The sequence below is a fragment of the Engraulis encrasicolus genome, chromosome 16 (genome assembly GCF_034702125.1).
Source record: "Engraulis encrasicolus isolate BLACKSEA-1 chromosome 16, IST_EnEncr_1.0, whole genome shotgun sequence".
Classification (NCBI taxonomy): domain Eukaryota; kingdom Metazoa; phylum Chordata; class Actinopteri; order Clupeiformes; family Engraulidae; genus Engraulis; species Engraulis encrasicolus.
In genome coordinates, this window is record NC_085872.1 from 34601935 (window position 1) to 34614100 (window position 12166).

The 12166-nt window shown below is 44.6% G+C and overlaps 1 protein-coding gene across 1 annotated transcript in view; it reads right to left on the reverse strand.

Annotated features, from left to right (window-relative positions):
• The window catches only part of pip5k1cb (phosphatidylinositol-4-phosphate 5-kinase, type I, gamma b), a 36625-nt gene that overhangs the window by 5239 nt on the left and 19220 nt on the right, over positions 1-12166 (reverse strand). The window contains exons 6-15 of the mRNA XM_063220431.1: positions 10276-10428; positions 8043-8342; positions 7126-7331; positions 6515-6598; positions 6089-6137; positions 4880-4964; positions 4304-4465; positions 3622-3760; positions 3168-3203; positions 2112-2339 (exon numbers count right to left, since the gene is read on the reverse strand). Coding sequence (XP_063076501.1) covers positions 2112-2339; positions 3168-3203; positions 3622-3760; positions 4304-4465; positions 4880-4964; positions 6089-6137; positions 6515-6598; positions 7126-7331; positions 8043-8342; positions 10276-10428 — 1442 coding nt within the window. The remainder of the gene's footprint in view (positions 1-2111; positions 2340-3167; positions 3204-3621; positions 3761-4303; positions 4466-4879; positions 4965-6088; positions 6138-6514; positions 6599-7125; positions 7332-8042; positions 8343-10275; positions 10429-12166) is intronic.

Below are 12166 nucleotides of genomic sequence, written 5' to 3' on the forward strand. Positions count from 1 at the left end.
GACTAAATAAAGACAAAAACAAAACATGCTTCAAACTGTCCACCTCAATATTTACCTGATCCCTAAAGAGTTGTGTCCTGAAAGAGTGTAATGGCGTCCTCTGGCAACTATGGGCCCACTGTATACTGATATCTGCAATTGTTTGATCCTTTCTGCCCCTGGAGGAGAGGGGACTTTGGGGAGAGAGGCTGTGGCCAAAAGGCACATTCCTTCTGCAGTGGGCCGCTAATTTTAAACTCAACAGAGTCATATGTCTGCCTACAACCCTCCGCAGGATAACTGTTACTTTATACCTACAGTGCATCCTTCTAGCTCTGAACACTGCATACAAGTCAGGTAGATTGACTGCAGGCTCTCTCTGAGTCTGATTTGTGTGGTTGCTGAAGGAGCGGCAGGCCGTGCACCATGCAAGGAGACAGGATATGTTCTCCAGAGAACTGAAAACTAACCTAATAGAGATTCTTGTGGTTGTGTACAATGTACAAAGTCAAATAAATCCAGAGAGTGTGGGATTCATACACAAGCAGATGTTTTTCCACAAGACAACCTGGCTGTGCCATGCTGTGTCGAGCTGAGTGGTGCTGAGTGGTACTGTCAAACCAGCCCGGTTCGTGTTTCCATTACAAACCGTGTTACCCGCCACATGGTTGGACTTGCGTTTTTGACGTTGTCACATAGCATTACTTTGCGTAGTCTAGTCAACTTAATGTAGGGCCGACAGATATCTCAGCTATCAAAGTAGGCTATAAATAGTTTCAGCGACATCATATTTGGATACTACAATGTTGATTTCTGCCTTCGAACTAAAGCTCATTCCAAGAGAGTTGATCTGGTGGCCATCATGATTATTTTTTGATTCACCGGTGAGGACAAGCTCAAACGGATTCGAGGTAATAGGCTGCGAAAGACCCGCTCAGCTCGCTTCAGCCAGCCGGCTGGTTTTCGCGCTGAGTTGAGCTGTGACGTGCTCAATCGAAGAGCAAAAAGTGGCGGCCTGTGTCGAGCTGTACCGGGTAGAAAACGAGCAGTGGAAAAGAGCTTTATTATTGACCCACATACAGTATTAGTGGGTCTCTCCAGGTCCACTGGGCTGGAGAGGGTGGCAAGGCTGGAGAGTTGTTGGTGATTACTACACTAGCTATTTAGGATGAGGGCATGCCACCAGTACCGTGCCAAGTGACTGCCACAGAGGTGGAGCCCCATTTTCTCTCATTCTGGGGCATTGCGTCCTAATGGGACCCAGAAGCTTTCACTACAGCCCTTTCACACTCCAGATATGACCACTGAAACTGTCTGCTGAAGTAGAACTATATACAACTAACCTAGAATTATATGAGCTGATGCAGTGAAATGGAGCAGCATTATTTTAATGAAGGATGATACTATACTACTACGCAGGAAAACGTATTTGGATTGTATGTACAATACAAATAAAACAATAAACCACCATGAGAGGCCAGGGTTACTGCAGGCTTTGCCACTGCAAAGGGGTATGTGCCATAGCCAGGCGAGGCAGACTACATAGAAGACATGAAAAGCTTAGTCTGAAATTGCATGAATCAGACAGCTGAGGGCTGCAGTTGGGATCAAATCGTTGTGGTTCAAATTGCCTCCGCACTGCCTTGGCCAATGTTATGACCAATCAAACGTCCACTTTTCCTAAGCTGTAGAAATTCTGCTGTCGCCCCTGTTGGGGTGATCTTACATGGACTAGTGCTTGACCAACTCGTCAGGAAAAATATTTTTGGTCACTAGGTGGGCTTGTTTAGTTTACTGGGCTAGTATTTTTATGGACAACAAGCAACTATTTTGAATCTGGTATCTTAAAAGCGTTCATATAATGTCTGTGTGAATATATACAGTGTCTAAATGTAGACGAAGAAACCATTAGATGTAAAAAACGTATCTGTTTACATGTGCAATGTCCACACTGTCATCCAGTAATAAATCATAATTTTGACAACGTTTTGATTTTTTTCATGCGCAAAGTGGAATCATAGTTATGCTGTATGAGAATTCCCTCAAATCTAATGTAATAGATTACAAATGAATGGCTAAATGTATTGATGATTAATGATTTCAATTGCTTGTGTGTGCAGTTGTGTGCGTACCTGCTCTCCAAAGACTGTGGCGTGGGTTCAGCAGTCTGCTGTGTCTCTACTTTACTTTCCTCTTTCACTGCCTCTTTCTCCTCTCTCACGTCTTCTCTCTTCTCTTCTGTCATTTTCTCCTTTTCTGCCACATCCGCCATCACCTCTTCTGCCACTTCTCCCTTCACTTCTACATGCACAGTGATGGTCTGATTATCTTCTTCATGAATGTCCACTACTTCCTTTGATCTGAAAGTACACACACACACGCAAGTATCACAAGTGTTTAAGTCAGTTTATGAAATGCAATCTACTCAGCATACATGCTATAAGCTATACATAACCTACAGGATACTACTACACCAAACCTCCCAATAAGTGTTTATGCTAAGTTGTACTTTGCTATTTTTGTGGCATGCCAAGTGCAGCGCTACCAGGGGGGTCTCTAACTGGTGGGCAGTGCTCACCTGCTCTCGGAGTCTCTCAGTGACTGTGTTTGCCTCCCGCGTGACAAGACAGAGAGGCGTGCAGGTGAGTGATCGGAGTCACGGAGTGAGCTGTGGCGTAAAAGAGAGCAGGGTTGGACAAGAGCACCCGAGCATGCAGGGGCCCAACACACATCAGGCACTCGCACATGCATCCTTAGATCAGTGTCTCCCAGCCTTTTTTCTCTTCTGTACCCCCCAAAGCCTTTTTGCCATGCCATGAGTACCCCTAATTCTTCCTCTATTCCAATGTGACTATATTCCATACATTTGTTATCATAACACTTTTTCCATGTACCCCACTTCCTTTGATCTGAAAGTACACACACACGCACACGCACGCACACACACACACACACACACACACACACACACACACACACACACACACACACACACACACACACACACACACACACACACACACACACACACACACACACACACTAGTGTCACAAGTGTTGTCTAAGTCAGTCTATGAAATTCAATCCGTATTACGTGCTGCTCACTGATACTGTACTATACATAACCTACAGGATATTGCTACACCAAAGCTCGGTGTAGAGCTCTCTAACTGGTGGGCAGTGCTCACCTGCTCTCTGAGTCTCTCAGTGACTGTGTTTGCCTCCTGCGTGTCAAGACAGAGAGGCGTGCAGGTGAGTGATCGGAGTCACGGAGTGAGCTGTGGCGTAAAAGAGAGCAGGGTTGGACAAGAGCACGCGAGCATGCAGTGGCCCAACACATATCCGGCACTCATAGATGCATTCTTATGCCTCTTTTTCACTGCCGGTTTTATGCTAGGCCTACAGCGCGACATAGCGCGACACATTGCGACACAGCGCGACAAGGGGCGACACAGCGCGACACAGCGCGGCACATCGCGACACAGATTTTGCTTTACGGTTGAGCTGTGTCGTGGCTATTCGAAAAGCAAGAAGTGGCGGCCGAGTCGCGCTGTGTCGAGCTGTAGGCCTACCAGAAAAACGGCAGTGGAAAAGAAGCAGTAGATGTGGACATAACAGTAACGAATGCCAAGGACGTTGTACCTGTAGCGGGGGTGCTCTGTGGTGTCTGACGGCGAGCGCTCGGGAATGGAGATATTGGAGGTGTTGGAGGACAGGGTGGTGGCGATGGAGGCTGTGGTAGCCTCCTCAAACATTGGAGGTTGCAAAGGGTGGTCTTTCCCTATGAGGATAACAGAATAAAACACAAGACAAACAAACACAAACAAATCTCATTACAGTTACGCAAGTATTTGAAAGGCCCAACAAATGACTTCAAACACAGCATTTTTCACTTGTGCCTCGAGCGGTTAACATCGCCCTAGTGTCTGTCTGAAACCTCTCAAAATTCAATGAAATTCAATAAAATATACTCTCACCGGCCACTTTATTAGGCACACACACCTAACTGCTCATTGACGCAAATTTCTAATCAGCAAATCACATTGCAGCAACTCAGTGCATTTAGACAAGTAGACAGGGTGAAGATGATTATGCGTTAGAATGGGGAACAAAGGTGATTTAAGTGACTTTGTACATCAAGTAGCTGGTGAGTGTATATCAAATGTCGTTGAAGCATTGTCTGTATTTGACTTACTAGCTTAAAAATGCTACTTCAAAAAGGGGCTATGCCCTTTCGCTAAAAACACCATGGGAAGTTGAATGCACTCAAAACTTGTATGTCATGATGACTGCAGAAGAATTGTAATACTGATTTGAGACTCACCCTCATCTTCCAGCGCGGGAAAACTGCGTGCTCCTCTAAGATCATAGATGTTCTCATCTCTCTCAGAGGGAAGCTGGCTGGCTGACCAAGCCGCTCCAGGACCCAAGTACTTGGGCACAGCCAGTGGACCACGTCCCCTCTTGGAGGGAGAGGACTTCAAAGCTGCAGGGTAAAGGAGTAAGTGCAGAGATTGTTTTGTAAGGTGAAACCTTTATTAACAAAAGGTGTGTTGATTAGATGAGTGTATCAAAAAGTTGTGAGGTGCGTGCACATCACAAAAAAAGCTATTTCCGTAGGTGCAGGATATAAAAGAACGCACACGAAACAGGAAGAAATATCTGCACACCACAAAAGCTCCCTTGTCGTGATTTGATAAGTGAAAAGTTGGCACAACTTGCGTTCTTTGTGTGATATTTCTGTGTGCAGATATATTCTTAGTTTTTCATGTGCATTCTTTGTGTGATATTTCTATGCGGTTATTTCTCCCTTTTTCAATTAGCTGAGTGTAAGGTCAACCCTTTAGCAACAGTAGGTGTGTTGATGAGCTGAGTGTACACAGATGAATGTGGAACTCACAAGAACTCTTCCTGAAAACCGTGTTGCTCATGAACTTCAGAAAACGCTCTGCATAGAAGCTGGGCCTGTGGACTGACACAGTATCCTGCAAAGACATGGAGGTAGAGAAAAGAGCAGGACAAGTGAGAGATGGATGGGTGAGAGAAAAAAAGGTGAGAAGACGGGAGGGATTAGAAAAGTGATCAGGTCTGAAAAACAATGCTACGACACCATCAAGGGTCTGTCATGGACACCAGCGTCAAGAGGAGCGCAGTGCAGGCTCCCCGGACAGTAGGGAGCAGTGTGCAGGCTCTCGGTCAGGCAGATGCTCTCTCATGAATGCAAACATAAGGGCCAGGAGAGTGGGATTACCCGTCCGGGAGCGGCACAAAGCAGTTAGCCAGACAGATGGTGCCCAGTACTAAATAATTCACTCCTCTTGTTAGGTGCGCTCCTTGGCTCCCCAGAGGAAGGCACCAGGTATTCGCCACAGACACACCCTGACTCAGCTTACCTGCTCTGCATGGCTCTACCAAGTTAAAAGAGACACTACTGAGCAATCATTTGCTCAAGGGAGATACTACGGCCTACAGTACTTCTACTACAGCCAGAAATGTTACGATTGTCTGGAATTGACTAGTCCCCTTACGCTGTAACGGTGCACATATACCTAGAGTGACACTGAAATGTTGAGAGAAATGGTTTAATCCACTGGTTTTAATTTATGTGAGTATATGACAAAACAACACCTTGTTTCTTGTATCATCATGATGAGATTGACGTTTGTGGGTATTTGATCCATGTTTGGTAACACTTTATTTTAGGGATACATCTATTAGCACTAATACATACAATGTTAATGCCTGCATAAGTAACTTGTAAGGCATGTACTAAGCAAATGCTAAGGCCTACTAGGTTAAATTGGTAATAAATCCCTTATTGTGCATGAACAAGACATTTGCGAATACATGCCTAACAAATGTTTGATTTTGCTTTGTACATGCCTTACAAGTTACTTATACAGGGGAATTGTCTGTATTAGTGCTAATAGATGTATCCCTAAAATAAAGTGTTACCTCCATGTTTTGCCAGACTTCTTGAGAATGTAAAGATTCAATGGAATAATGTACCAGTGGCCAGGCTGGGGCTGCTCCTTGTGTACTATGGAGCACTAAAAGACAGTCAGGCGTGACGCTGTGGTAGGAGATGGACACAAGAACACATACTCACCCCGTCATGAACCAGTGCTTTCCAGGTGTGCTCCAGCTTCTTCACAAGCCTGGGAGACAGAAGAGCCCAATGTCAGCTCACACTGCAGCTTCACCTCCACCCAAAACATGTTTTGTTGGGCATTGTGCAATAAACTTTAATACTGTAGAAGTAAGTGAAGCTAGTCTTCATTTAGTCTTTAACTCACACTGCAATAAGAAATTAAAATGATGTATAGATTTTTTTGGAGCTGACTTTGTGGCCTGCACTATGCCACACCCGATGAATGCCAGACTTGCAGACTCGCAATTTCATATTTTTTGCACATTGAAGGTAATCAATACATATGTCTTTTGACTACTTTCACGAAAGTATATTACCGCATGTACCTGCAGCTTACTCAAATACATAAGCACCTGCACAATCTTACTGACATTTGTAGAGTACCTGTATGACTGCAGAATGTCAATGATTCCAATAAAGAGAAGAAGTCTCTCTCCTCTCCCATTTACAGCAGGAATACCACCCATCCTAGGGACCAGGAAAACAGAGATAAGTGATTGTAACCATGAAGAAGAAGAGTCTTTTGATGTCCTCATATTAGTAAGAATCATTAATACAGTTCTAGCAGAGGCATCTACTACAGCCAGTCTTCCTACAGTAGTGTAGCTGTCCCTGGCAGACTAACGCTAACCAGGCTACGCCCTCCTAGAGATGCAACACATTCGGCGTTGCTTCTAGTCAGGCCATGAGCAATATACATGTCGTTTCTGAGCTCCGGAAATATCTGGAACTCCACCCACTTTGTGAGCAGCTCCAACGGCCCTGGGTAGAGACGTGTTCAAGACAGTGATGTGGTTTAAGCAGATACGTTCTTCTGGGACTAAGAAAATCTTTGTTGTAAACTTTGGCACGGCCTTTTCTGCCCACAACGAGTAGCAAACCGAGGGGGGTGGGTCAACCATGCCGTTTGGGAAACGTTAATCATTATGCAAGAGATCAGACCAAGTCTCAAACAGAGATGTGAAAGTTGATGATAATCAGGCAAGAAGACTCACGTGTCCTCTGTGTCAAAGGCTCCTCCACATTTGGCGCCTCCCTGGATGGACTCCATGGCGGTGGAGTAGAGCGCCCGCTGCGCTGCAGGCCTCTTCTCGTCGCCGCTGCCCTGGGCGCCCTCCATCAGCCGCTCCCGCTCCGCCTGGTCCAGGTTGTGCACCCCCAGCAGCAGGCTGTAGTCCATGATCTTGAAGCTCTCCAGCACCTGCAGCATCACCACCAAAAATCATGAATGGGTATGTTGGTTTGTGTGTGTGTGTTTGTGGGTGTGTGTGTGTGTGTGTGTGTGTGTGTGTGTGTGTGTGTGTGTGTGTGTGTGTGTGTGTGTGTGTGTGTGTGTGTGTGTGTGTGTGTGTGTGTGTGTGTGTGTGTGTGTGTGTTTGTGGGTGTGTGAAAGAGATTAATGTCAATGTCTTATTTATATGTTTTAGTTTAACTGCACATTGGAGACTGGTCAAACGTAATGCAATGTAATGTAATGTAATGGTCAAAGGCAATTTCAAACTTCTGTGCTAACCCTGTCGCATAGATTTTTGACAATAAAGTACACTTGACTTGACTTGAATTGAAAATAGCACATGCTTACAGCTCTGTCACAAGGGACGCTCAAGGAAAGAGGTGTGGAAAGAATCTTAAATATCCACCAAGGAAAAGGTCTATTACTTATGTTAAAGTTGAAGTCCTTTGTTAGTCCCTTAAGGGTGAGGAAACTCTACACCCTGCACTTAACCCATCACACACAAGAGTAGGGTGCAGCCAGAGCAGTGGAGTAATATGTGGGAATCGTACAATGTGTAACGCTCCTCAACGAGCAAAGCATAGTGTATTCATCATGACATAGGCCCTATGTAAACTTATACGGTTTGCATCTGATTTCAAATGACAGGGGAAAGCGAGGGAGAAAATCACTGCTTACCAAACAGTCCCGCTGCAGGGTCTTTGTGAGGGCACTATATGTGTCAGTATCGAGCATGAGTGAATCCGAAACCTCCTGCATGAAGTCTAGATCTTTAAAGGTGGGTCTGGATTTCTCCCGCTCCTTTTTCGAGGCCCGTCGTTTGTAGGTGGAACCTTTGAGGTCAAACTTGAGGTGCATGCGGAACACACGAGGCAGAACGTTGTTCATCACCACGATCCGGATGTTCTTCCCGCCTGACTGCACGCAGTACAGGCCAAAGAACTTGGGCAGCAGAGTGCGAGGGTTCTGGTTCAAGTTCTGTGGAAATGAAGGAGACATACGCCACATAAGTGACATGCACACAGAAAAGTGGCATTAGCCCAGTAAGAAACATAAAAGCAATACAAGTAATAATAATAACTGTACTTTGTATAGCACAATATCATACAAGGCATGCAGCTCAAAGAAAGAATAGCAAGAAGACAAAAGAAGAAACTAGACGGAATAGAGAAAATAAGTAGATGGGTAAATGAGTAGATGTAGAGAAAATGAAATAAGTTTAAAGAGGATATAAATAGAGATTGTAGAGGCATAGGGGCCACAGAGGTTGGTCCCAGGATATGTGAGAAATAGTCACACTGAATGGGGCGCTCAGATGTGGCCCCTGGTGGAAACGTAGTGGAAAAGGTTAGCAGAAATTAGGGACCCCGTTTCTCGAAAGCACCGTTGCTAACTAGTAAGCAACTTAGTAAGTTGTCAATGGGAAATTGCATTGGAACCAAGTAAGTTGCTAACTCAGTTAGCAACGATGCTATCGAGAAATGCACTCCAGACCTGGAGAGAGCAAATCATCAACAAACAGATTGGACAGATTTGCCAATGGCGGGAGAAAAGCCTAACCAGAAGAAGATGGCTGCATGTGGAGAGTACGCTCGTACTGTGGAGTAGATGTTTGAAATGCATAACATAAATATTTTAAAATGTGCATCCATCATCATTCACAAGCTGAAATAGCACAGATGTGAAATGGATGTTTTCTAAGTTATTTTTTTCTTCTGCAGCTACTTTGGTTGAACTGACCAGATAAAGGAAATATCATATCATTGTGAGTATGACTGAAATTGAGATCCCTCACAGAACATTGAAAACGTCTGAACATTTAACATTGAATTTATCAAAGAAGGCAATGTTCACAATGCTATTTATTATTGTCAATTTTTTTTCAATAGCTCGTGGAAAAAGGCAATCTGATGTTTCTGAAGTCTGCAGTGTTATTGTACTGTACGTGTTCAGTGAAAGCAATGTGTGGTTACAGCACTGCTGGCTCTGTGTTGAGAGGGAGAGTGATCTCTGCTGTCTTAAGCCTTCTTGTCATGTGTGCGTGGCATGTCAGCATCAGGGCTGCCTGCAGTACACACACATGCCCCTAAGCCTCAATGACGCCGAGTGGAGCTGAGGTCAGGGCAGTGTACTGGCCACATTTAGAGCCTCTCTCTACCTCACTCCCTCCCTCTCTTTCTCTCTTCCCACTCCCCACACACACAGACACACTGAGCAGCACACTGAGTGAGAAGAAGGGTCCTGGAGCTAGAAGAAATGCGCTCCTCCCAAGTGCTGAGATCCTAGACATCTAACAGCAGCGCTATCTGCTAGTTTGCCTTTGAATGGGTTACACCTGCTCCCCTGGGCATCAGAGGATTCTGACCATGAGCATTTAACTGTCCACATGTTTACAATAATATAATCATTTCATAAAAAAAAGTTTTCAAAGCAATTTGTTCGTCTACAAGAAAAGGCTGAAATAAAAAGGTCAGAAAGTGTATGTGATAGTATATTAATTTTAGGTTATGAATCATTTTCAAGATGCAAAGATAAATGTCATGGAGTGTCCCATAAACATCAGTTGGTGATATGAAAAATGGACCTAATTGTTGATTTGAAAAAAAGAGGATTTGACCATCCTTAGCTAGTGTCATATGGGGCTGACAGACACCATGTCCAAAACTTACTCTACGTTCATGGCCATATTCATATGTTTGGTGTAGTTCATCTATTTTGACTGGTGTGTGTGTGTGTGTGTGTGTGTGTGTGTGTGTGTGTGTGTGTGTGTGTGTGTGTGTGTGTGTGTGTGTGTGTGTGTGTGTGTGTGTGTAAGAGAGAGAGAGAGAGAGAGAGAGAGAGAGAGAGAGAGAGAGAGAGAGAGAGAGAGAGAGAGAGAGAGAGAGAGAGAGAGAGAGAGAGAGAGACTGACCATGTAGTATCCAGGCAACAGCTTCTGTAGAAATTCAGCTTCTTTGTGCATGACTGTTTTGATGATGAACTCGTCGTCCCTGGTTACGTAGAAGATGGAACCACTAGCACCAGGGTTGGAGAGCTCAATCAGGGGCTCATTGCACAACGAGTACTATGGGTAAGAGACATGGATAAAGACCGATAGTCAGACAGTCAGTCAGTCAGACAGACTATGTATCATCTATCATGAAAAGTGATGGTGATTTCAGAGACCACAACTCAACATCAATGGACCCCAGTGACTCTGGCTTTACACAGTCTTAATGACTCTCAAATGAACCCAGTATGTTTTCCTACGATAAATTACTACTACAATCACAGATGGCATTACACAAATACCACAAACACCACGCGCATGCACACACACACACACACACGTACACACGTACACACGTACACACGTACACACACACACACACACACACACACACACACACACACACACACACACACACACACACACACACACACACACACACACACACACACACACACACACACACACACACACACACACACCAAGGTCTAAAATGAAGAGGGAAGTCTGCTGTTTACAGCTCACGGCTTAAAAGGGAAGGCATTAGCGCCTTAATCCCCATCTGGAGCAGGTAGAGTGTATGTGGGCTTATCAGACCGCCATGTGCAGTCCCTAGAGGTGTGTCTGCATGCAGCCTCACACATCCCAGCCACACATAAACAGTTGTGTTAACACACTGTGACAGGTTAACACACTGTGACAGTGCAATGGGGGACCTTAAAGGTGCACTGTGTAAGATTTTGGTGAGAGTAGGTAACTGTGCAACTGTGCTGCTCGTTGAATCTGAGCTGCCCGTTGCCAAATTTGATCTTTTCATGACTATTTACCAAGTAATAAACTAATATTTACTAGTATAACAAAAAAAATACAGTTATTTTTGCAGCTAAAAATGTCTATTTCTGGAAATTCAAAATGGCGGATCATGGAGAAGATCCCTCTTTTCATGTATGAAAAGTGAAATTTTACCGGTCATAATGAATACTTAGAATTTGATGGTGGTGGTAATAGGTAATATGTGAATGGTCAGCATGAATTCTGGTAATAAACTACTAAAACATTACACAGTGCATCTTTAAAAACAGATAATACCCACATGTAAGTAACATGTCACAGATCATCAGTGTCAACCATCCCAAACATCTCTGTAATTGTTCTGGGGAGACAAGCTTAAACTTAATTTCATGTATTTTCAACTTTGTATTTCATGTATTTCATACACTGCTCTGTGAAATGAGCACACAAATGAGTTTAGTCTCCATCAACAAATCCTTTGTGCAAAAGGGAAGAGCTTCAGACACAAGCCACCCTGCACACAAACTGTTCAGCCTCCTGCCCTCTGGAAAGAGGTACAGGCGCCTCCGTTCCCGTACCACCAGGCTTGCAAGCAGCACGATGCATCAAGCAATCAAGATACTGAACACTCAACCCACTCTCCCTTCACTGTCAGCCTCTAGCCAGCCAGGCCACTGACAACGCTCCCCCCCTCATCCCCACCACCATATCTGCGACTGAACATTCCACCTGCACTACTACATCTGTGACTGAACTTTCAACCTGCACTAACTCAAAACATACACATGCACACACACACACACACACACACACACACACACACACACACACACACACACACACACAAGCACACTGCACTTTCTGCACTAAACCCAAACATACACACACTGACACACAACTCATACACACACACATACACACACACACACACACACATACACAGGTACACACACACAGACGCACACCGCACTTTCTACCTGCACTAAACACACACACACACACACACACACACACACACACA